Raw genomic sequence first — 27,052 nt, 5'->3', positions numbered from 1 at the left:
GGAGATTATATTGGTGGTAGTGCGCCAGTGTTGGAGGCATGTTAGTGCAGTGTTGTGCTGGTGTATGTTGGTAGAACTAAGGCTACAGTAGTGGTACAGTGGTGGTAAGTTAGTGTAACTGTTGTAACAGCAGCCCAAAGCGCACACTCTATCCTATGCTGCTCAGAATGACATTTCAGAAGTGTAGGATTGTATTGTTAACTGTTCCTCCTCTGCCCAAAATAGCAGCGATGGGGATCAACTCTGGACTTGGACCACAGTGGGGGGAGGGGCATTAATTTTGTGCCCCCACATAACCCTAATCTGGAACAGGTTCATCTGCTTCTATTTGACAAAGTGGGGGGAAGCTCCCATTGGCACCAGTGGGAGCTTTTTTGTTTTGTCAAACAGCAGCCACCGAGGGCTTAGTTGGGATTAAGACTGTGGAGAAAGTAAAGGGTTAAGGCCACTCTTTTGTTGTGGTCCCAGTCTGGATTGCTCTTTTTTTCCTCCCCCCCCCCCCATGCTTGAAAAGAAAATCTTGCATATCGATGAGTTTAATGTAAGATCTATTTTGGCCTCTAACACGCATTTCTCAATGTTTGTCCCCCACTGTATCACTTCGCATGTTTCATGTCTTGGAAGTATCACCAGAAGTAACTGGTGATGATGTCATCACCAGTTACTTCCAGACTGGGAGGCCAGATGCAACACAACAAACACTGGTAAGATGCTCAGGGCAGACAGGAGGGCTTTTTTTGCGTGTGCAAAAAGTACATGTGGAGCTCTACTACTGAGCCGAGCGTCCTACAGCTGCTTGTCGCATTGTGTAGCTGGTCTACTGCCTGGTGACTGGGATCTGGGTGTTCAGTGTGTATCACTTACCACCACCTCAAGTACCTCCAGTGGTACGAGAAACACTGGAGTTTAGGGATTTTCACGCTTAGCTAGGAACATATCCATGCTCAGTAGAACGTAAACTGTATTTCATATAACTTCTAGCTTCCTTTTTCTTTTTTCTGGCAGAAGATGCTAACCTTCACAACTCCATCACTTGATTCTTGAATATGGTGTTAAAAAGACTTCTCTGTTTTGTTACTATGACCTATAAAAGGCAGAACTACATGATGTCAACATGAGTTTCTCAAAGTCTTGCTTGTTTTCTAAAGTTAGTGTAGTCTGCATGAGAGACTTGGTTGGTGGTGGGGGGGTTTAAGTATTCTTGATTTGCTGTGCAGACCTTTCCCTCAGGCTTTTTCAATAGCTTTCTTCCCCCATCTGGGTTCAGTGATTGGGAGTAAACCTGATGGAGCAGAGACTGGAGGTGGAGGACAATTGGCATATGAAGAATGGTTGTGTGTGCCCCGCCTATTTCTTTCTCCCCACCACAGTTGTCGTCTTATATTTCTGTTACTTTGACAAACTTCAGTTTGAGAACGTATGTTTGGAGGTTCACTGGGAACACTGGGTGAAATCCTAAGTGGATCTTAAATGCATTTTGTCGGTAAATGTCATTGTAATCAGTCATTCATACTTCCAAGAAAGTGTGTTTAAGTTTGCAATGAGAGATTGCAATACTCAAGAAACTCCCTGAATAGATACTACTGACCTGTGGGGACTGCTTGAGGTAAGTAGTCTTGAAGATAATAAATTCAATTGGAAGCTGTGCAGTTGTGGAGGACAATAAAGTGTATTCCAGAAGACTTGAACATACTTGAATCCCAAAGCACTTCTTCAATTTTTTTTTAAATTTTCTCACAGTTCTCACTGCCTCAGATAAATATAGCCTTTTATTTTCACGTTTGTAATCTATTCTATCTGGAGAACTTAGAGTAGGAAATATGTTTAAAACCACATAGAGAATAATTTTGTTCTACAGATATATGAAAATAACCTTGCGAATGTGAGTCTGAACAACTGGCATTATTCAAAACCTGTTTCTTAAAAAAAAGGGGGGGGAGAGGATTCCTTTTGGAATTGAACAAGGAAAATTTGCTTCATATTCTATTTAATACATTCTCTGTGCTGAACCTCGTGTTCAAAACTGACTCTGTTCTCAATGTGCTAAAAATACAGTGTATATTTCTGTAAAATGTTGGAGAGGAGCATTTAGAATCGGGCTGCCCGATTCTAATCTGGGGCTTATGTTTTCAGATCTTGTGATCTGCCACCGTAAGTCCTGGACCAATGGTGCAAAAGTTGTGCTGCTGTCGTGTGCACCAGGGCTGCCAGCACAAATGACCAGAGGCCTCATGAATGCGACAGCCTCTTGCAGATGCCCTTCGGAGCAGGTAGGTTGGCGGCGTTTCAGGAAGGATTGGGGCCAGTTTGGGGTGGGGAGCAGGCCAAGCAGGAGGCAGTTTGGGGGCAGGAGGGGAAGGATCATGGTGGCAGCCATGCACACTGAGATCCTATCCCCTTTTCCCCACCCTGAACCATCCCAAGTCTCCTTTGACTTATGCCAGCTAAATAGCTGCCATAGGTCTGAAGAGACCCATTGGAGGTCAGGTGACCTACAGGGAGGTAAGAAAGATTTTTTGCTTATCTCTCCTGGGCTGTCGGGTTGTTCTCCCATGGCATGCAGTGTGCGCTCCATCAGTGATGCTGTGAGATAGCAGGCTATAGGATTGGGCCCTTAAAAGATTAGTTTGAGGGTACCTAGTAAAGTTTTTTCTATAGTCTTGATAGTTGAAGAAAAGTCTCTGCCAAACAGTGCCAAACCAAGACCATAATATCCTGGTACTATTCAACTGCCATGTTTCCTAATATTACTTTTTATTCATTTTACCCAGGGCACTGTTCTTACTCCAAGTGTTCAGTAGTTTAACATGATGTAGGCTAGTCAAAGCCAACATATTGTATAATTCGAGGAACTGCAACTTTGGTGTTTGCTGCCATTTTACTGGTCCTGAACATCTGCAGGTACAGCTGCAGGGTATGGGTTGTCATGCTTGCATAGTGATTGAAAGTAGTGTGTTGGGGCCAACAGTGATTACAGTACTGTTAACTCTGCACCACACTACTTTCTGTGTACCTGTATTGGTTGTTTCTTAACCATTCTTTGCTTACTAAAATTTTATTTGCTTGATTCCTCATCCTAACCATGGCAGAAAAACATGCTGTTTCTTTGGCCTTGTAGGATTTGCTTGCATATGTTGTATTAGTATTTGGCTTTTTAAGATTTCTACAGAAAGCGGCAAACTATAAAAACATAATTGTTGCATTTCTTGAGGCTTATGGATGTTGTCACTTGTTGGAGCAAAACTCCTAAACTTTTTTTAAAAATTAACAGTCAAATAAATTAAATATGTTGCCTTACTGACACATTATGAAAGTATCTGCATTCTTTCATTCTGTCCTATAAATTATTTGTACTTATTGGGGCTCAACACTTTAAAATAAAGAATTAAATTATAGAGATGAGGTTGGAAGAGAATGTGTCATCCATGATTCTAGTTAAATTGTTCTTGTAGTGTAATGTATTTGCTTCTTAGCCACAGTTGGCCTTTATCCCTTTTTTCTCCCTAACCAAAAATCATTAGTGTGTTAACTGGTGGATGCTTCTGACTACTTTCACAATGAAAACTTCCTGCTAAAAATGTTGCTTTGCCCAGAGATTGTTAGCAGACAGTGTGTTGTCTTTCCAAGTTTGTCGCTTTTCAGCACTCTGTGAATTCTGTGAACTAGTTGTGAGGAGAATGAAGAGGGAAAATGTTTGTTTTGAGCATTATCTGGCAGGGACAAACTTCTGAGTCAGGGGTTTTTGCCAAGTCATAAACTGAGCAAGAGGCATGAAAGAAAAATCTATATAACTATTGGCAACATTAGAGTAGTAATTTTGAGGGAATACTTATGGAAGGAGACCTAATAGTACAGCTCCAATATAATGTTGTGCTCCAGTTCTGCATGCTTCTGCACTCTCAGTTACTCTAGGTTAGTGGTGTAGCTAGGGCAGTGCCATCTGAGGTGGTGGTGTCGCGTTATGTCATGACATTGCATGATACTGTGATGTCACTTCTGGGTTTGGAGGAGGGTCATGGCTTCACAATGTGGCTACCCCACCCCATTTCTTTCTCCATCTGCTTCCTGGATGGCTTTCAGCTTCTGCTGAGCTCTTGCAGGCGTCTGAGCAAAGTGCTGCGAGGTTTGCAGCAGCTTGGCAAAAACCCTAAGAGGTGGCCACCGCTATCTTGGCTGGTCTCACATGGTACCCTCTCATGTGAAGCTCTGAGGCAGCCTGCCCCTCATCGCCTGCTAGCTACACCACTGCTTTTGGTTGGCTATTTCATTGAAGTCCAGATGGGGTACTGCATGTACGTACATTACCTCCTAACTTGGTGTGGTGGTATGTTTGCTTTCAGAGTAGCTTGTGTGCATGTGAAATAGGATTACTGCATTTGGACGTATTTTGGACCACTGTTTGATATCCATTTAGATACTATTTATGCTTTCATAGTCTTTGATTATACAGCTTTTTGCAACTTGGTACTGTCTCCCCCTTCCTCTGCAGTCTCCCAATCTATATCCCATGTTGCTGCTGAGAGTCTTTCAGCAATGGCTTTTCAAGGTACTTGGGGGCATTGGTGGGGTGGAAAAGGTGGGTTACACTTATGCAAGTTGTGCAGGTGCAATTGTGGATGCTTCCCAAGAAACTTGCAAACTAAAATTTTACATTGTGATGATCACCATGATAGAATGTAAATCAAAACACAGTGGCCAGGGTCCAGTGTGCCCTTCTGCCCATGTATGGAGACCCTGAAGTTTCCCCTCCACTTCAAGCAGCACCCCTTGAATGATCCATACATGGCTTGAATGCAAGGGGTGCATGGCTTGAACGCAAGGGGTGTATTGCAAGCACCCCTTGAACGATCCATACATGGCTCGTCTGCCCATATATGGAGATCCTGAAGCTTCCCCTCCACTTCAAGCAGCACCCCTTGAAAAACCCACTCTCAAGGATGTGGTGAGGAACTTCCAGAACAGTACCCAGTAAATTATGAGAGGCTGCATTCACAGGCATATGTCTTTGCCCATGGAAGGAATTTCTGCTGGAGCGTAGTTTATATGCATACTGGATATGCTTCCTTTTTTTTCCTTCTTAAGAGACTGTATGCACAGGGCTGGACATTCTCTTATTTTTTAGTATGATTTTTTCCCTTGAACAAAAAAGACTTAGCTCAATAGTAGAAATGAATTATAGTGGTGCCTCATTATCTGTGGTTTGGTTCCAGAACCCACCGCAGATGAGAAATTCCATGGATGCTTGTCCCTTACCAAGAAACAAAGGACAGGAAAAGTTGTGGGGAAACCTAACCAGCCACTATTTGAAAATACACAAAAAAATGTTTTCCCTGCATTTTACTAGCATGGCATGGTGCCTCTCTCCAGCAGCACTTATTCAGGTGCGTTTGGCTTTTCTCCTGTTTTCTCCCCATTGGCTGGAGATGGGAGCCACTGAAGAAGAGGCTGGGTCTGGGCAAAGTAGCAAATCGGAGGAGGGATGGTGGTGACTGGAAAATTTGTGGGGAAACCAACTTGTCTTTTTAAACACAGTCCCACAACCTACCGCATATACTCATGTATAAGTCCCTCTGGCTTAACATACCAGGCAGCTTAAAGAAGGATTTGATTAATGGTTCTACTGGTATGTTGTTTATAGGCACCTACTCTGAAAGTATTTACAAAAAGGTTGTGAAGACCAGAATTTAAAATTAAAGAATAAAACTGTATCTTATGATTGTTTACTATATTTTTAATAAATTAGAGACTACAGTTCTTGGGTAACAATTACTGGTAGGTTATTTTTCAGGATATGGCCTTAGGTAAAATCAGACAAAACTATAGTCAGACACCCCCTCCCCTAAATTTAACCCCCAACTTATCCAAGAGTCATAGAATATTCCATGATTTCAGGCTCAAAACCTACCCTCGACTTATCTGTGAGATTGACTTATGCTCGAGTATCTGCGGTAACTTGGGCTGGGAAAAGTTGTTCAAGATAGGTTGTGTGCCCACCATTGAAATTTTTTCAAATACAAATATTCACTGTTTAGTAGCAGGTTTTTAAATGGTTCATAAATGGGCATCACCGATTCACTTGTTTAATTTCTTAACAAGAGGATTATAGAGGGAAAAGTGACTATGGGCTTCAGAAGTCATATGATGTTCCTGCAATACATTGTAAAATTTGATGATGACCACACCTGTAATGCATATGTGAAAAATAGAGCACTTAAACTGAAGCATAAAATTTCATTCTTTTCAATTCTTTCAGCATTTCAATTCTTAAAATGAAAAACATGGGGGTTTAGGGACGAGCATTACAAAGCATCCCTGATGGGGCTATAAAATCAGGATAGGTAAGAGAGTGGTGTATAGGTACACTTTTTAAATGTCCTTCAGGGAGATAAAGTGGGGTAGAAATTTAGTAAATTAATTAATTAATTTAGGTTCAGAGTCTTTTCACCCTTTCCATGAGGAGTGATGAAAATAAGTTTGAAAAGGTTTGTTAAAGCAACAGATATAAGAAGTACTTTATTTTGCCCTGTAACTTCATTATAAATTGGAAGTAACTTCACTGGAAAGATTACTGCTATAGGTAAGTCGACCAACTGTTTTGACTATAATCATCTTACATAATTTAGCAATACTGGGCTGTTTGAGCAGTTATTCAGTGGAATTAATAAAGGTGCTTTTGAACAAATAATGGAATGGAATGTTTGTCCATGCAGTTTTAGAAAATACAGTCCATATTTACTTAGCAGAGTAGTTCCTCAAGCTTCAAACATTTTTTTATGTGATGTTTGCCATCAGAATTAGATAGTTCAAGGCTCTGTTGCCAACCATGTTGTTGTTGAGAGTCCTCTAACCCTTAGCAATGGCGGTTGCCAAAATGAGTCAGTCACATATGTTGCAGTTCACTTTCATTTCGCAACACCAGTTTGAGGCTCAATCTCCTTTTTTTTTTTTTGTTGAGAGAGAGAGAGAGATCTCTCCTCAACCCTCAGCTGGAGCTATTAGGAGAGCAGCAGGCTCCTGATGTCATCTCCTTTCTTTCACAAAGGATCTAGTAATCCAAATGCACAACTGAACATCGCTGCTCCTTTTGGTGGTGGTAGCATGTGAAGATGGAGGAACTCTGAAGAATAGCATCGTGTCATGTATTTTGCTTAAAGTTTGTAGGGGAAAGGATATACTAAGAGCAGAAGGCACAGTCATGTAACTGTCTAGTTCCTGACAGGTATTGTAAAAGTTTTCCGCTTAGTGACTAGTCAACAGGCTGTTGCTCATATGAATGACTGCAAACATTAAACTAGCATCCTATCCAACTTTCCAGCACAGATGCAGCCACAATACAGCCCAAAGGTAAGGGAACAGATGTTCCCTTACTTTGAGGAGGTCTCGATGACTGCCCCCCCCTGCAGGATGACCCGCTGGCAAGGCTGCATTAGTGCTGGAAAGTTAGATAGGATTTGGCCCCTAGGTGTGATGGTGGTGGACCAGTGAATGGGATTGGATCTGTTTTTCAACCATGTTGGACTTAAACTTGCCCTATTATTGCCCTAATTAGGTAATATACATGTATGAAATTGCTGTATGGTGAGTCACATTGCTGGTATCTGGGAAAGAAGGACCAATTGCAGCTTGTGGCTTTCCTGGGTCTCAGGCAGAAGAAAATTTTACCAAACCAGCTATCTGGAAAGCATGTTTTCTACTACTGAGCTATGGCCCCTTCCCCTGAGTTGGAAGTTGTCACTGTTGCATCTAGTTGAAGTGCAAATAATTAAAAAAAATTTTTATTGAATAGTGGAGGTTTTTTATAAACGCTGTTTTCATTGTTCTTAAGGAGTAAAAAGAATAATTAAAAATATAAAACTCCCCCACATTTTTCCTAAATAAATATTCTGTTGGAAGTTGACATTGCAAGTGAACAATTTTTATCTTAAGTATAAATTTTTCTTTCTTTTGTGGTTCCAACCAAATTATACAGTTTCTCAATTTGGAATTGCAGCTTGACCACTTTTCCTATGCAACATTTTAAAAAAAGTTTTCTTATATATTGTGAGTTGTTTTCTTAACTTTAATTAATTACATTGGAACTATCTGCTAATGTAAATTGGAGATACTTCTTTAAATACAGGCGCCTCTTATTTTACACAGAGATAGCATTTTTGAAAAGCAGCTCACATCTAAAAAATGTGTACATTAAAAAATTTGCTAAGCATGTTAATTTGTGAGCATAAATTAGGTTTTGGTACGAATTAAACGTGTTCTTCCAGATACATCTAAATCAAACGTGTAAAATGAGAGATCTTAGTAATTTCTTCTCACAGTTGACCTAGTAGTATTCATTTCCAAAACGAGGTTTGGTTATAAACCTCTGAAATCCTAGTTAAGGGAATTTTTTATTTCTCCTGCTTTAATAATTCCCTTAACTAAGTTTTTTAACACTTCACAAGGGCATGATTTGAAAATATAAAGTATAACATTCTTGAGGCAAGCTAGGTTTGTTGTAAACACCAAACTGAATGTTAATTTATCCTTTTTCATCTCTACAGAACTTCTGTTTTTTCCTTTCTTGTTATTACTCCATCTGTGTTGTTAAATGATGCATTGGCCATATCCTCCATTCATCATTGCATGGGGAGATTTCTCATCAACTAAATAGCCATGATTTCAAATAACATGCCTTTGAATTATATTAACAACTGAGCTCATATGCATGATAGCGTAAGGAAAAATGTCCTTTGGGATTTGGGTGGAGTGAAATTCTTCCCTGCCCCTCAATATTTTTCTTCCACATATGCCATATAAGTGATTACCTTGGTTCCAAAGAGGAGAAAGCATGGGATTGGTGGTTTGTTTTAACATTTCAGTGCTATTAAGTTTCGGTTTGCAATGAAGAAAAACATTATAAAGATTTTATAAAACTTTTTATTTGTATGTTGGCCATTTTAATTTGAAATATTTCTTATTACAGTTAACCAGACACAGGAGTATGCTTCCTTGTCCCTGGGGGGGGGTGTTACAATTTGTTGGCATCCTTCAGTCTCTGAAGACTATGGTGTCACGCTCTGAATGGTGGTTCTGGAACAGAGTGTCCTCTCCAGAGTGCGAAGCCTGGGTAAAGTAGGTATGGAGGACAGGCTGTTACCCATGCAGCAAATCCTCCCTCTCCACGTCGCTGAAATGGTCCAATGGAAAGGCAGAGGCCAATACAGTTGGTTCCAGCGGCATCGCAGGAGTTGCCAGAACATGACTGTGTTCAGCCATGAACTGCCTCAGGGACTCCGGCTCCGGATTTTGCCTCGAGGTTGACTCCTCGAGGCAAAATTCCATAACTGGATGTAGCCACAAGGCAGTGGAGATTTGGGATCAGAGTTTTCCTTCTCTCAGATGAGCTGCCTTCCCAGGCTGACGAGTCCCATCTACCCGGTGGCTGTTTAGTTGCCTCTTACGACAAGTACAGCCAAACTGAGGGCCTATTCTTATCCCCAGCCCCCAGGGGATAGGGTTACAATTATAAACTTGAAATTCTGGTAAACTCTGTTTTATGCTAGACCAGGGGTGTCCAAAGTTTTTGGCAGGAGGGCCACATCGTCTCTCTGGCACTGTGTCGGGGGCCGGGCAAAAAAAAAAAAAGAATTAATTTACATTTTAAATTTGAATAAATTTACATAAGTTTACATAAATGAATATATTAAAGATGAACTTATATGAATGAATGAAGGTCTTGCAATAACTCAAGGCCTATAAAAGGCCTTGCACAAAGCAAGACTGGCCTTTCCTTTGCTGCCACTGCTGCCTCACAGACGTGAAACAGCAAGCAGTGGAGGGAGCCCTCATCCCACAGCTCACATGAGAGGTCAAACAGTCACCCTCACGCTGAGAGCAGTTGCATTGGGCCAGCATGGGCTCCAACAAATCTCCAGAGGGCCAGAGGCTCATGGAGACTGGGGGCTCCCTGAGGGCCGCATTGAGAAGCCTTGAGGGCTGCAAGTGGCCCCAGGGCCGGGGTTTGGGCACCCCTGTGCTAGACAAAAGCTATGTCTGTATCTGAGATGGGGTAGTTAGTTTGTCTTTATAAGTGTAACCTAACAAGTTCTCCTTTCCATGACCCATTACCACCATTTTAGCACCAGCCTTCAGTGTGACCATATTTATCTCTTGTGTTATGAGCAATATAAACTATGATTTTAATAAAGAGATTATTTCAATAATTTAAATCAAATTCTCAGTTTGTACTTCACATATTACCTAAATTCCTATATCACCAGAAGTGGTTTTTGGTCACATCCTGGAGGCCTTTTGAGGCGTGGTTTCAGCATCCATGGATAGAGGAATCTGTGGAGGCTGAGTCTACAGATACTGGGAGCCCATTGTATATTAGAATGAATTGTCTATGGTGCCATATTTGTAAGGAAATGCCACCTTTCCTCAGGTTTTTAGAAATCTCCATGTTTGTGATATTTAGTCATGTGATACTTGGTTGTGGCAAATGTGCTGTAATGTGTTTATTTGAAATTTGGGTTAAATTTAAACCAGGCTGTTTTATTATAACTTGACAGCTCAGGAGAGAGATCTTGGAGTGCTGGTGGCCAGCTTGATAAAGGTGTTAACCCAATGGGCTACAGCATGAAGAAGGCCAATTCCATACTCAGGATCATTAATAGGATTGAGATTAAAACAGCCAATATTATAATGCCATTGTACAAATCAATAATAGGGCCACACATGGAGTATTGTGTTCAGATGTGGTTGCCATATCTCAAGAAGGGACCTATTGGAACTAGAAAAGGTGGAGAAGAGAGCGACCAAAATGATTACTGGGCTGGGCAGTGTTTGAGGCTTTTCAGTCTAAAAAAGAGGCGCGGGGACGGATGGACGGACATGATTGAGACATATGAAGTTATGCAGGGGATGGATAGAGGGATGCTCTTTTCCATGTCACACAACACTAGAACTAGGGGACATCCACTAAAATTGAGTTTTGGGAGAACTAGACAAAAGAAAATAATTCTTTATCCAGCATGAAATAAGTCGGTGGAACTCCTTGCTGCAGGTTGTGGTTTTAAAGGCCTGGTTGCCTTTAAAAGGGGATTGAACAGATTTCTGGAGGAAAGCTCCATCACAGGTTATAAGCCATGATAGCTATGCACAGTCTGAGATGAGCAACCAGCTAATCATGAGGTCTGGGTAGGAATTTTTTTCTGTCATTCGAATTGGCCATCATCAGAATTTTGCCTACACCAGGCTGGCAAGAAAGGGACAGTGTATTCAGTAGGTTTCTTGTTTTAAAAATTGGTCACTTGTGTTGGCCCAAGTTAAACCTAAGTCGCAGTCTGATGTCTTCGTTGGAGGATATGAGGGTAAATAGAATGCAGGGCAGTGGCAATGAGGTGCAAGTATCTTGAGGGCTTGTGTGCTCCCTGAGGCATCTGGTGGGCCACTGTGGGAAGGAAGCAGGACTAGATGGGCCTTGGGCCTGATCCAGCAGGGCTCTTCTTTTGTTCTTAACTTATTTTTTTATTTTTAAAATCCCACTTCAAACTGTTATCTGGGGCAATTTGCTGACTTCCATTAAGGGGAAGTTATCAAAATATCAGCAGAAATGACTTCAGAGTAAGACAACATTGTAGCTCATTTGTTCATAGTCCAATCCTTGTATGTTTATAAGTCCCTTGTTTAATGGGGTTTGCTTTTCAGTCAGGTGTGTATAGGATTGCAGCCTTTGCCTTTTTTCTTATTTAAAAATGTTTTTTAATGAAGAACAACTACATGCATCCCTCACTCATTTGACAGGTTAGGGATTGGAGCCATGGTGAAAAGCGGAAACAGTTGAAAAGTGAAACTCCGGTCTTCTTTAAATTTACAAATATTGTTTCCAGTTCTTCTTTAGCTAGCAAATTGCAAATGCCTTTTTTATCTTGCAAATCCCTGCTGTCACACAAAGATTTCTGCAAATGGACTTAATCCCTTCAGGAATGGGAATAGACCTGGACCTGATGTCACTCACTCACCCACCCACCCCATTTGAATCACCATGTCATGTGCAAATCAACATGGGGGATGGCAATTTTAGCCTTTTGAATAGCAGAGAGAGGTTGAATGAGTAGAGCATGCGCTGAATGAATGACTTCCAGGTATAATTCAAATGTATTGCAAGAATGGTGGAAAAACTGGGCTTTTAGGGCAGGAAACCAGTGACATGATTCATTGATTTCAGAACAGACAACAAGAAGTATTTATTCACACTTCACACAATCAATCTGTGGAATTCATTGCCACTAGGTGTGCTGATGATCACTAGTTTAGTTAAAAGGGGTTAGACAAATTTATAGAGGGGCAGGTCTGTCAATGACTGTTGGTCATTATGACTATATGCTCCCTCCAGGTTCAGTGGCAGTATGCCTCTCAATACCAGATGGAAGTTCACTGTGGGTATAGAGAGGTATGCCTTCCTATTTTGTTTATGGTCTTCTTCCCAGAGGCATCTGCTAGGCTTTGGTGGAAAACCAGAGGCATAATTAAGTGGGCCTTTAGTCTGATACAGAAGACACATTCCTCTGATGCACCGGACCATTGACAACCATGAGATGCCTATCACAGCTATCATAATGAGATCCAGTAGTCCCACAGGCCCCTACTTGTGGGCTATGTATCCTCCAACTCAGTTAAATAAAATTATTAGTGATATTCAAAATGTACACAAACTTTTCTGTGAAGGAAAAAAGCGCATTTTAGGTTGCAGTGTCTGATAGTTATTAGAATATAGTTAGACTAAAAATAGAACTTTGTTTCTGTTATAAGTACGTGCATACTTATGTTTCAGCTGTCTCTTTTAATAGTTGAACATCTAGTCCAGAGTGCAACTCTTTCCTTTGAGACAGTGAATAACCAAGTTTAGTTATATAGAGCAGGGGTGTCCAAACATTTTGGCAGGAGGGCCACATCATGTCTCTGACACTGTGCTGGGGGCTGGGAAAGTAATTAATTAACATTTAAAATTTGAATAAATTTACATAAAGGAATATATTAGAAATTATATGAATGAAGCTGTCAGGATAGCATAAGGCCTATAAATGACCTGTGCAAAGCAAGGCCGGCCTTTCCTTTGCTACCACTGCTGTTTCACAGACATGAGACAGCAAGCGATGGAGGGAGTCTTCAGCCCTCAACTTGCGCAAGAGGTCAAACAGTCAGTCAGCCTTAGTGCTGAGAGTAGTCATGTTGGGCCAGCGCAGGCTCCAGTGAGTCTCCGGAGGGCCAGGGGCTAATTGGAAACTGGCGACTCCCCGCGGGCCAGATTGGAGGTCCCCGACGGCCACAGATGGCCCCTGGGCCAGGGTTTGGGAACCCCTGATATGGAGGGTTGTTTACAAGCATTTACTTTCATGGTACAAATTCTGCAATTTCAGTGTTCTGATTATTAAGAATTATTAATTTGATTACTTAGTCATTCTGTGTACAAATAATAATTTAATTCAAACAATCTATTTTAACTGAAGATAAATATTAATCAGCGGAAAAGCTAAGAAGGTATATTAAGGCAGTTTTCATATTGAAAAGAGGGCAAAGGAAGAGGCTTCTTCTGGCATTGTTGTCTCAGTTTTTGTTAAATAAATGTCTAGAAGATCTAAAAGTATGAAATATCAGTTGTGCTGCCTTTATTTCTGGGCCAATATTTTGGCTGTTCTTTGGGAAATGAAGCTTTGAAATTAAATAACTGTTACTAAAATAATCAGCTTCAGAAAGCTTTATTTAATTCATGGCCTAATTCTGTTCTCTTCATCAGGTTTTTATTAATTCAGTCTAGTTACTTAGTGCTTATATTAAATTAATCTAATCTAAGTTTGGGCTCTGTCATAATATTTCCCAAATGTGAAGCAGCATCTATTACATGAGACTAATCTTCATGCAGCAAAATGTAAAATTTGTATATAAAGTTACATGGCATCAAACTATTTGGGATATTTAAATAAAATACTGTAGTACAATATATATTGGATGCAAAGGAATAAGAAAAATAAGCATATAAACTAATTAAAACCTTAAATCAGATATCAGTACTGTTTCCATCTTTTAAAGAGCCATAATGTTGTATGTCACCCTTCTGTTGACTTTTGTTTTGTTGTTTTGAAGCTTTCTCAAAATTCAAATCTCCAAGGATACTGTAGTATGCTCATGAAGTATCAATTTCATTCTTTAAGTATCCCTATAACTACCTGCAGATGCTCCAGCTGTGTGTATCTGGGCATGGTCAGGGCTTCCTCACTTGTTCGTGATCATGCTCCTTTGCCTGAACTCCTGTCAAGCTTTCCAGTACCCTCCGCATGTCTCGGCCTGAAACAGGATTCAATCCTATGCTAGATCCATGTTCTCTGGCAGGAAATGCCACTTCTAGTAAAGGAAAGGCCTGATAAGGCCTCTCACGTCCCTAGTGAACCTTCCTTGCCACTAGTGACCTGTTCCCCCTTCTCAAAGGCAGGATCATTTTTTTCCCCTGGAAAGGGAATAGAACTGGCAGGACAGGGGGCTTGCCTGATACACTAGTCTAAAAATTTTTTTGTTAGCTCTCTCTAAATCAGGGGTCTCCAAACCCCGGCCCGGGGGCCAGATGTGGCCTGCAGCAAGCCTCTTTCTGGCCCATGGCCAACCTCTTGTCCCCTGAAAGCCTCTGGCCCACTCAACTGAACATGACCAGAACTGTGCTCTGATTGTGTCTGGAGGGTGTTCTGAGGGCCAGAGAGATTGAATGAACGAGCCCATTCATTTGTGTATTCACTCATCTAAGTTCCAGCTCTAATTTATTTATTTAAATTTTATATTTAAATTTTTTTTCTGGCCCTCCACACCACACCAGATATTTGATGCTGCCCTCTGGCCAAAAAGTTTGGAGACCCCTGCTCTAAAGGATTCACAAATGCTTGAAAGTTTCGAGAATGAATGAAAATCAAAGCAAGCTAAAGGGAGTTTGTCCATCGCTAATCACATCATGCTGGCTGAAAAAATCCTATTCATCTGCAGCACTATACCAAAGATGACTTTTTGCAGGTGTTAATGTGCAAATGCACTGAGCGTTATGGTAACACCTGTGTTTCTGTAATGTTGTTCAAGACAATTTCATCTTCATTTGTAAGAAAGAAGGGAGAATCTACCTAAGTACTGGTAGCAGAAGAATCTCTTGTGAAGTATACTGCTTTGTGTCTCTTCGACTGCAATCCTAACCACACTTTCCTGAGAGTAAGCCCTACTGAACAAAATAGGACTTACTTATGAGTAGACCTGGTTAGGATTGTGCCCTTATACTGCTTTGCTAACAGCTCCTAGGACCCAATCCTATCCAATTTTCCAGCACCCATGCAGCTATGCCAGCGGGGCATGTGCTGTATTTTGCAATGGGGGGGTAGTTACGGAGGCCTCATCAAGGGAAGGGAACATTTGTTCCCTTATCTTGTAGCTTTATCAGTGATGAAAAGTTGGATAGGATTGGGACCTTAGTATTAAAATTTCCATTGCCTTTGTTTCAACTTTCTTCACAGCTGTCAATACCATATCTTTAGGAATAGTATTGTCAAAGTTTTTTTTAACTGAAAGAAAAGAATCTTGGGTAATAGGACCAATGTAGAGATTCTACAGAGGATGTAAACATTTTATTTAAATTATAAGTCTGCCTACATCCTCATATCAGGTGTGTAGGCTCTATACTCTGGCCTGCCTGTAGCTGACATTGATGAGTGCTACAGAGAGGATCTTTTCATTGGTGGCACCACAGTTGTTTTTAGAAAACAGTTGAAAGCTTTTTTGTTCAGTAAGACTTTTAAATCAGCAGAAGTTACCTTCTGCTGTATCATGAATGTTGCTGTTCTAAATGCGTTTTTAATTGTATTGCTTTTATCTTGACGTTTTAAGTGGCTTGCTGTTTTATCCCATGATTATGTTGCTAGCCAGTTTGATAATTTTTATTTAGAAGCAGGAATCAAATGACTTGAGTAAATAAATATTCTCAGTGCTTAAAAATAGGAAGTCAGTGCTGATATACAGTATATGATTCATTATGGAACTTCTTGTTCTAATTATGACCTATTAATGAGGTATCATTCTATACACTGTGATAGTTAGTTGCTAATGAAGCATATTGTATCTTACATATTTCTCATTGCCCTAACAGAATACTAAGAACTTGTTCACACAGTCTTTTTGGAGTTCTGAAAGTGCTATGGTTTTCTAATTATGAAATACAACCCTGTAGTAGTAGAACAGATCACAGGTATTTCCTCCTCATGTTGCTTACGCAATTAGTTTGGTGCATTTTCCCAGTTTTAGTATTAAGTATTGTGCTTTTGAAAATCAGGTATGAAAGCTCTAGAGCAGTGGTTCTCAAAACTTACTGGTCTCTAGAGCCTTCTACACTTCTCAATGGAGTTTCAGGAAGCCCTGCTGGCTTATACACAGATTCTTGGAGAGCTCCAGGACACCAGTGCATGGTTAGAGTGGCCCAGTGCCAAGCAGATAGCAGCCGCTTACAGTGTGCTCTTGGAGCCCCTGAAGGGGTGTCATGGAGTACCAGGGCTCCTACACTTTGAGAAATGTTGCCCTAGACCAGGGGTGTCCAAACTTTTTGGCAGGAGGGCCACATCATCTCTCTGACACTGTGTCCAGGGGCCGAATTAATTTACATTTCAAATTTGAATAAATTTGCATAAATGAATATACTAGAGATGGAACTTACATGAATGAATGAAGGTCTTACAGTAGCTCAAGGCCTATAAAAGGCCTTGCACAAAGCAAGGCCAGCCTTTCCTTCACTGCCACTGCTGCATCACAGATGTGAAACAGCAAGTAGTGGAGGGAGCCCTTGTCCCACAGCTCAGGTGAGAAGTCAAACAGTCGTCCTCTTGCTGACAGCAGTTGCGTTGGGCCAGCACAGGCTCCAAAAAGTATCTGGAGGGCCAGAGACTCATTGGAGACTGGGGGCTCCCCGAAGACCTGATTGAGAGCCCCTGAGGGCTGCAAGTGGCCCCGGGCCGGGGTTTGGGCACCCCTGCCCTAGACAGAGGATCTCTCAGTGATTAGAGCCTCATATAGAGTGCACCACCATTTCAGAAACCTGTTGCATCATTTTCTTTTACTCCAGAAAGTGGAAAAAAGGGAAGAGTTTGTGTGTGTCCTTTCATTGGTGGGTTGTGGTATCTTAAAAGTCAGTTTGAAGGCTCTTCCACCTGTATATGGATAAGCCCTATGAAACCGTCCCTTTTTAAGAAGAGCAACATTTGTGTTGGCAAGGGGAATATGGTATGAAGAGCCAACTTTGAAGACATACAGTACTATGAATGAACATAGTATGTTACTGCGCAGGATTGGAGACAAAAACAAACAAAATAAAAAAAGCTATGCAGTTAGACAGCCAGCAGCAGGGCTATCCAGTGTTTTGCATCGAGTGCCACATGTATGACTGTATACCTCTGGGGCATAAGTCATGGATGTGTCCTCGGTGCAGGGAGCTCCAGAGACTCAGGGAACGTGTCCGCTCCCTTAAAGCCTTGGTGGCCAACCTGGAGAAGCAGAGGAAGGCAGAGACGGACCATGGGGAGACTTCTGGGGACGATCAGGCTTTGTCCCAACCTCAGGCATGCAGCAATCCCCTAGGGGGGACCCCTTCTCCAGGGGACAGGCCCATATCCGAACGCATTCAGGATACTACTCGGCAGGAGGGGGGTTGGGGACTTCTTGTAGTGGGGGATTCGATTATTAGAAAAAATAGAGAGGGGGGTTTGTGATGGATGTGAGGACCGCATGGCGACTTGCCTGCCTGGTGTGAAGTTGCTGACCACTTCTCGTCTAGACAGGCTGGTAGACAGTGCTGGGGAGGAGGTAGCGGTTGTGGTGCATGTTGGCACCAACGATGTGGGCAAGTGTAGCCGGGAGGTTCTGGAGGCCAAATTTAGGCTATTAGGTAGGAAGCTGAAAGCCAGGACCTCAAAGGTAGCGTTCTCTGAAGTGCTACCTGTTCCATGCGCTGGGCCAGCTAGGCAGGCGGAGATCAGGGGTCACAATGCATGGATGAGACGGTGGTGTAGGGAGGAGGGGTTTAGATTCGTTAGGCACAGGGGAACATTTTGGGACAAGCGGGGCCTGTACAAGAGGGACGGGCTTCACTTGAACCAGAAAGGAACCAGACTGCTGGCGCATAATATTAAAAAAGTGACAGAGCAGCTTTTAAACTGATCCCTGGGGGAAAGCTGACAGGAGCCGAGGGGCATCCGGTTCGGGACTCCTCATCCCTATGGGATGAGGATGGGGAGATTAGAGAACAACAAGGTAGAGGCAGAGTAGGAGAAGAAATTGGGAATGGTAGCGTGATGGAATGTGATAGATAGTTTGGCACAATGAGAGGATTCAGGGATAAAGCAGCTAATAAGCAGCCCATCCTGGGGCATTCCATGTACAAATGCTTTTATGCAAATGCCCGTAGTCTCTGAGCAAAGATGGGAGAACTGGAATGTCTGGTGACTAGGGAAAACATTGACATAGCGGGCATAACGGAAACCTGGTGGAATGCGGAGAATCAGTGGGATGCCACAATCCCGGGCTATAAACTGTACAGGAGGGACAGGGAGGGGCGTGTTGGAGGTGGGGTTGCCATTTATGTTAAGGAAGGGATAGAATCCAGCAAATTAGAGATTGAAGGCGGGTCTGACTCCACCATAGAATCTCTATAGGTTAAATTACCAGGCCTGAGGAATGATGTAATACTGGGGGTGTACTATTGTCCTCCAGACGAGAAACCAGAAGGGGACCTTGAATTGAGGAAACAGATCAGGGAGGTGACAAGAAGGGACAGGGTTGTAATCATGGGGGACTTTAATTATCCTCATACAGACTGGGTCAATTTCTGTTCTGGTTATGAAAAGGATTCCTTGACATGCTAAATGACTGTGCCTTAGAGCAGCTAGTCATGGAGCCCACCAGAGAACAGGTGACTCTGGATTTAATATTGTGCGGTACTCAGGGCCTGGTTAGAGATGTCAATGTTATGGAGCCGTTGGGGAACAGTGATCATGCTGCGGTCTGTTTCGACATCCGTCGCGGGAAGAATACCTGGCAAATCTCTCACAAAAACCCTTGACTTCCAACGAGCCAACTTCCCTCAAATGAGGAGGCTAGTTAGAAGGAGGTTGAAAGGGAAGGTAAAAAGAGTCCAGTCTCTACAGAGAGCATGGAGGTTGCTCAAATCAACAGTAATAGAGGTCCAGTGGAAGTGTATACCGCAAAGAAAGAAGGGCTCCACTAAGTCCAGGAGGTTGCCTGAATGGCTAACCAGCCAAGCTAGAGAGGCTGTAAAGGGCAAGGAAGCTTCCTTCCATAAATGGAAGTCTTGCCCTAATGAGGAGAATAAAAAGGAACATAAACTGTGGCAAAAGGAATGTAAGAAGGTGATATGGGAGGCTAAGAGAGACTATGAGGAACGCATGACCAGCAACATTAAGGGGAATAATAAAAGCTTCTTCAAATGTGTTAGAAGCAGGAAACCTGCCAGAGAAGTGGTTGGCCCTCTGGATGGTGAGGGAGGGAAAGGGGAAATAAAAGGAGACTTAGAGATGGCAGTGAAATTAAATGAGTTCTTTGCATCTGTCTTCACGGCAGAAGACCTCGGGCACATACCGCTGCCCGAATGGCCCCTCCTGACCAAGGAATTAAGTCAGATAGAGGTTAAAAGAGAAGATGTTTCAGACCTCATTGATAAACTAAAGATCAATAAGTCACTGGGCCCTGATGGCATCCACCCTAGAGTTATTAAGGAATTGAAGAATGAAGTTGCTGATCTCTTGACTAAAATATGCAACTTGTCCCTCAAAAAGGCCACGGTGCCAGAGGATTGGAGGATAGCAAAATGCCGATCTTTAAAAAGGGAAAGAGGGGGGTTGCGGGAAACTATAGGCCAGTCAGCCTAACATCTATACCGGATAAGATGGTGGAATGCCTCATCAAAGATCTCAAAACACATAGACGAACAGGCCTTACTGAGGGAGAATCAGCATAGCTTCTGTAAGGGTAAGTCTTGCCTCACAAACCTTTTAGAATTCTTTGAAAAGGTCAACAGGCATGTGGATGCGGGAGAACCGGTGGACATTATATATCTGGACTTTCAGAAGGCATTCGGCACAGTCCCGCACCAAAGGCTACTGAAAAAAACTCCACAGTCAGGGAATTAGAGGGCAGGTCCTCTCCTGGATTGAGTCCTGGTTGAAGACCAGGAAACAGAGAGTGGGTGTCAATGGGCAATTTTCACAATGGAGAGAGGTGAAAAGCGGTGTGCCCCAAGGATCTGTCCTGGGACCAGTGCTTTTCAACCCTGTCTCCAGGTCATTTATGAAGAGGTTGAGCAGTGAGGTGGCAAAGTTTGCAGACGACACAAAACTTTTTTGAGTGGTGAAGACCAGATGTGATTGTGAGGAGCTCCGGAAGGATCTCTCCAAACTGGCAGATGCGTTTCAATGTAAGTAAATGTAAAGTCATGCACATTGGGGCAAAAAATCAAAACTTCACATATAGGCTAATGGGTTCTGAGCTGTCTGTGACAGGAGAGAGTTCTTGGGGTGCTGGTGGACAGGTTGATGAAAGTGTTGACCCAATGTGCGGCGGCAGTGAAGAAGGCCAATTCTATGCTTGGGATCATTAGAAAAGGTATTGAGAACAAAACATCTAATATTATAAAGCTGTTGTACAAATCGATGGTAAGGCCACACCTGGAGTATTGTGTCCAGTTCTGGTCACCGCATCTCAAAAAGGACATAGTGGAAATGGAAAAGGTGCAAAAGAGGGCAACTAAGATGATTACTGGGCTGGGGCACCTTCCTTATGAGGAAAGGTTACGGCGTTTGGGCCTCTTCAGCCTAGAAAAGAGACTCCTGAGGGGGGACATGATTGAGACATACAAAATTATGCATGGGAAGGATAAAGTGGATAGAGAGATGCTCTCTACAGTCTCACATAACACCAGAACCAGGGGACATCCACTAAAATTGAGTGTTGGGAGAGTTAGGACAGACAAAAGAAAATATTTCTTTACTCAGCATGTGGTTGGTCTGTGGAACTCCTTGCCGCAGGATGTGGTGACGGCATCTGGCCTGGATGACTTTAAAAGGGGATTGGACAAGTTTCTGGAGAAAAAATCCATTATGGGTTACAAGCCATGCTGTGTATGTGCAACCTCCTGATTTTAAAAATGGGCTATATCAGAATGCCAATGCAAGCGAGGGCACCAGGATGAGGTCTCTTGTTATCAGGTGTGCTCCCTGGGGCATTTGGTGGGGCCTCTGTGAGATACAGGAAGCTGGACTAGATGGGCCTATGGCCTGATCCAGTGGGGCTGTTCTTATGTACTAAGCATTATTTGTACTGTGTAGCATATTCAGCACCAGATTCAGATTTAATGCTGAAACAATGGCAAGATTTTAATGTTCTCTTTATACCCTGTTCGAGGCGTTTTATGTCAAGCACTAAATATTATATTTTCTTCTCTTTGGCAACCGTTTCAGAAGAGTTTTGACCATTAGAAACCAAGTATTTCCAAAACATTGTTAGGAGTACTTGTTAGTTTGACCTTGAGTAACAATTTTTGTTCTAAACCCGATGTTATTAATCTCTATTCTGTTACTGAGATATCATAAGCAAACTTTTGTTTCAGTTTTATACAGAAGAAAGTAAAAATATTATTGGGATATAATTTTACTAATCTCTGCTCTGATCTTAGTGTTGGCCGTCATAACTTGGGTACATGCAACCATGGCTGACTTGTTTGACCACTTTGGATGTGTTAGGAAGGACTATCTGACAGAGGGCCTAAACTGATCTAACTTTCCAGCTCCGACAGAGCCCCAAGCTAAGGGAACGAAGATTCCCTTTCCTTGAGAAGGCCTCTGTGACTGCCCCTCCATTGCAGGATGCATCATGTGTCCCTTTGGCTCAGCTGCATCAGTGTTGGAAAGTTGGATAGGATTGGGCCCTGCCTGGCAGAAGCAGGAAGGATATTGGGAACCAGAAGTCTTTACTCAAATCTCTGTCTATTTCCATCAGCAAGCTTATACACAGTAGCATAGCTATTGGGGGTACAGCACTAAATTTTGTAGGGTGCCTCAACGTGCCCTGTAAAGTGCCCCTCCCCCTTGCCATAAGAGCCATTCGCGGAGGCGAGAGTAAAGCAGAGGAGATGACTTTATGGCTCCAACAGCTAGCGGGAGGGGCAGCTTACAGGACCTGTTAAGGCACCCTGCAAATCATTTAGTGCTATGCCCCCCCGTCTAACCTACTGCTTATACGCAAGGGTTTTTTTTTTTTTAAAAGGGGACATTTCTTCCTTCCCAAATACAAGGGTCGTGTGACTGGAATTTTTCCATTTTTCTCTCCTCTACTTCCATTCCCTCCTGATATCATAAAACAAATTGCGAATCATCTGAAACCTTTCTCTTATCTCCTGAGACTTTATGGTCTGTAGCATACTCATTTTCTCAAGTCTTTCCATTCAAGAAAGGGAGAACAGAAACTTGTTGCTACTTGATTTAGAATTGTGGCAGTTAGCAACAGATGAAAACATGGACTTGTTTCATGATTGGTCTTTTTTTCTACCTCTGCTGATTGATTTGGAGAGGAATGAGTGGACACCAGTCAAGGAGTTGGAGGCATGGATTACCACAGTGCAACCTATAACTTTGTACTTAAAGTTACCAACTCTTCCTTTAGGCACTGTTTAGTGAGTCATACATGTGGTGAGCAACACAACTCTTAATCCATTTGTTCTTTAGGGTTTTTTTCTTTTGGCAGTGGCTTACAGTTGCATAAATTATTTCTCTTCATTACTTTCATGACAGACAAGCTAATATTCAATAATACCAAGTTACAGGTTAATGGAGATCATTCCACTTATCTGAAACCCTGCTCAGCATGTTGAAGATGGATTCTTAACAAATATCAAATATATTATCAGGGTAACATGGTACTTGGCAGAACTATTTCTGGGAATGTCTGTGTTACGACACTGATTACAACATGCTTAAATATCTCATAGTCCAAGAGTTTAATTTATTACATGCTATATGTACTGATTCCTACTGATTATGAAGAAGCAACACTAGAAAATGTGGTCTCAATGGGCAACTGCTTGTCTTGGGTTCATTGGGTCAAGTACAAGATTGCTGCTCTTGCAAAAGGAAGCAGCCACCTGCCTGGTGTACCTTGTCATTGGGAATACACTTGCTAATCAGGCTGTGAAGTTAGGTTTCTTTCTTGTCTGATACCTGTCTGATACTTGTTGAGAATATTCATATTTAAGCAGATTAGAGAGAAGTGGGCTAGGGGCTATAACTCTGTAACCAATCATCATCAAGAAAATGTCAATATTTAATATGTCTGAATAGTCCTAAACAAATAATCAGATGACTTAGTAAACACCAGATATGTTCATGTGTGTGCTTTTTTATACACTTTCTTTTAGGTATAATCAAACTTGGGAGGTGGAATCCTCTTCCACTCAGTTATGTGACAGATGCACCCGATGCAACAGTAGCCGACATGTTACAAGATGTGTATCATGTTGTGACATTGAAAATTCAGTTACAAAGGTGGGTATTTCTGAACATCTGCCCTTGTCTATGAGCTGGTCTGTCAATCACAGTATTACTACTGAGATTAGCACATCCCGTCTTCATTAATTTCTAGGTTTCTGTTGAAATGGAAAGCAAAAGGCAGGAGGAATGATTCACCTGACAGCTCTGCGTGGTCAATATTCTAGCTCAGCGGTTTTCAAACTCCAAGGGAGTTCGAGCCCCGCAGTAAGTCCTTGCAGGGGCGGGGGGTGGAGGCAGCGACGCGATCCCCAGGATCACGTCACTACAGGGGCTTGGCTGAACTTACCAGAGACTCCTGCTGCCTCCTGGGGATGCGGGGAGCCCTGCACGAGCATCTGCAGAGCATCTGCAGGGTTCCCCAGTTCTTTAAAAGTGAAAGTGGAGCAATCGCACTCCACCTCCGCAAAATCAGAAGTGGGGCACGATTGCTGCGCTTTCACTTTTAGAAGGCTGGGGAGCCCTGCAGACACTCGCGCAGGGCGCCCCACATCCCCAGGAGGCTGCAGGAGGCTCTGGTAAGTCTAGCCAAGCCCCTGCAGCCCTCCCCGCATCCCTGGGAGGCTGCAGGAGGCTCTGGTAAGTCTAACCAAGTCCCTGCAGCCCCCTTAGCAACGTGATCCTGGGGATCATGTTGCTGCCTCCTCCCTGCCCCCACCACTTAAGGGGGCAGAGGCCAGGGCCTTCAGGCTGGGGCGTCACAATGCCCCGGTGTGAAACACCCTGTTCTAGCTGTTTTTACATGAAGTTGGAATATGGACAAGTTGACGTAGTGATTAAAAATCAGTAAAAGGAATTTTGTACAGTCCCCTGTTTAATAGTTCCTCCAGACCTGATTAAACACTTCATATTATATTTGAAAAGTAAACCTTTTGAATTTTCAAGGATTTATGCTCTCACTTTGGCCGTTATGCAGTCTTTTGCTTAGGTGCAATGACAGAGAGCTGATTTCTTTTAGTGATTGGCAATATGATCAGCAGCCAAATTAGTCTTCAGTCATGCCATTAGTCATGCTGTTGGGTGCAGAATTATATTTGGAGGAAATGTCTATACTGCCAATACTAATTGTCTTAGTACTTGTGTTTGTATCGGAGGGTAGATTCATTTTTTTTAATCTCTGAAAGGCCAGAGCATAGGGCTCTAAGTTGTGCTTGGATTCACAAAGCTTTAGAGCAACTGCACATGAGCAGTTACCCTGCAGGTGCTGCTTTCCATTTGCTTATTGTTCTGTTCTCTGTTTTCACAGTTGTTCAAAGCTGGAGGACTTGCCGGCGGAGCAGTGGAATCATGCCACAGTCCGCAATGCCTTAAAGGAGTTGCTCAAAGAAATGAATCAGAGCACATTAGCCAAAGAATGCCCTCTTTCCCAGGTTGGTGCTTGTATCAGTAGCAGAGGCACATAACTTGGTGGAAATTTGAAGTTGTAATAAAATGCATAACATTTAATTTTGGTAAAAATGTACCACTTAAAAACCACCACCACCAGAGATTGCAGTGATAACATCATAGTAAGTGGTGGAAGGAAGGCAGGAGCATAAAACTGAATGAGTATTCTTCTCAGTTCCTTGTTTCATATTTGGTTCAAGCATGTGTTTCCTTTCTGCCTTTCATCTTTTTCCCCGCTCATTATGTTTTAGCTAGCCTGTAGGTACTTGATACCTGCTGTGAGTCTTGATATATTCTATATTCAAAGAATTGGGAATATAACATTTCAAAATTAACAGAAATCTATTTGTTTCACGTGCTAAAGAGAACCGAGTAAAACATGCAAGTTTAAATTATAGCATTTACAAATCAAAATGAAATAATAGAACAAATAACACAATTTTCTGATTTGGCAAGTTATATGAATTCCAGTTAACATTGTAAATAACGAGTTCTAAGATTTTCTTCCTTTGGAGCAAAATCCCTTTCCTTCAAGAGAAGACTCAAAGTCCAAAAGATGACTCCTGGCTCTGGAGAAGGAAATCTTAGGATACAATCTGTTGTATATGTGGCAGTACTTTTGGGATTATTATTATTATTTTATTAATTTGTACCCCGCCTTTTTGCCCAACGGGCACACAAGGCGGCTTACATCATTTAAAAAAAAATACAACATTAAAAAATAATTAACAGTAATTTACATAATTAAAAAATCTAAAAACAAACAAACCCTGTGGATTTTAATATAAAAGCAAGAACGCCAGCCAGCCTGTCAACAATTAAAAGCTTAGTACATTAATTCTATAGTCTCCTGTTCTTTTGAAAGCTCCTTAAATATATAATGTAATGTATAGGTGGTGGTTAAAAAAAACAACCAGAAAAACATCAGAATGTTTTTTTTAGTTCCTTTTTGGTGTTGTGACTTACAGACAGGGAACCCAAAGAATACTGAGCAGTCTGGGACTACTTGGGATACCTCTATAGTTATGGAAGCAGCAGGAGCCCAAATACAAATGTGCTGAAGAAGCACCTGGTACAGCTGTGGAAGAACCATACAACCTCACTTTTCAGGTGAGAGATTGCATATTTGAACTTTCCCCACCTGCCAAATAATTTCTGCAGCAGATGCCTTTCATGCATCATGTCAGAACTTTGAACTCTTCTCCTTGAGAAGTTAGATATCTAGTGAAAGGAGGTGGTCTTTTTTGTGCAGGTGGGGAAACTTTCAAATATGTGATACTCCACTTGCAGCATGTTGTGGTATTGTCCTGTTAGAACTGAACCATGTTCTACTTCTGTGTGTTTAAGTCAGTTTTGAAAGATATGTAGATTCTGTAACTGTTATTGGTAGATGCTTCTGAGCAGTGAAATTCCCTTTCTGTGCAGACTTGCAAAATTCTGCATTTGAGCGCCTTCTAGAAATGTAAGACTTCACCAGACTGTTAGCGTCCATGGTTAGGATGAGGAGAAAGGGAGAAGGTATGGACTTGCTGCAACTGAAGTAATGGAAGGAAGAGGAAAGTATGCCAGGAGGGAAAGATATGAGCCATTACATAGAAGGTAGAGTTTGCCAAGTAATACTGTCCCATTTTTCTGGGCCTTTTCACATAGTCCTTGGTAGAATTATTTATGGCCCCTTGGTTTGAAAGTGTTGCTACTTAATGCCAGGTTGATCAATAGTAAAACCTTGAGCATCCAGGATCTAATCCTGGATGAACAGATTGCTCTGCCTTGTGTCACAGAGACCTGGTTGAATGGATGAAGGTGGGGTTACTGTCTCTCACCATTGTCCACAGATGAGCCTGCTGCAGTGCTTAGCATTCTTTCCCTGTGCTGTCTGGGATGGTCTTGGTCATGATGCTCGAGTCACCTGGGCTTTTATTGCTGAGTGCCTTCAGTGTCCATGGTGAGGTAACACATCCTAGGAGCAGCTCAGAATTAATATTGAGAACCCACAAATTCTACAGATTATACTGTGGACATCATATTTTCTGCTGGAGGACACTGGGCCTAGTAATGGAGGA

General features: G+C 42.2%; 1 protein-coding gene across 1 annotated transcript in view; it reads left to right on the top strand.

The window, feature by feature from the left end:
• SATB2 (SATB homeobox 2) overlaps positions 1-27,052 on the top strand; it is a 165,661-nt gene that overhangs the window by 27,700 nt on the left and 110,909 nt on the right. The window contains exons 3-4 of the mRNA XM_066636057.1: positions 23,474-23,600; positions 24,850-24,973. Of these exons, the coding sequence (XP_066492154.1) occupies positions 23,474-23,600; positions 24,850-24,973 (251 nt within the window). The remainder of the gene's footprint in view (positions 1-23,473; positions 23,601-24,849; positions 24,974-27,052) is intronic.

The sequence above is a fragment of the Tiliqua scincoides genome, chromosome 1 (genome assembly GCF_035046505.1).
Source record: "Tiliqua scincoides isolate rTilSci1 chromosome 1, rTilSci1.hap2, whole genome shotgun sequence".
Classification (NCBI taxonomy): domain Eukaryota; kingdom Metazoa; phylum Chordata; class Lepidosauria; order Squamata; family Scincidae; genus Tiliqua; species Tiliqua scincoides.
This window is presented reverse-complemented; position numbering and strand designations above follow the sequence as displayed.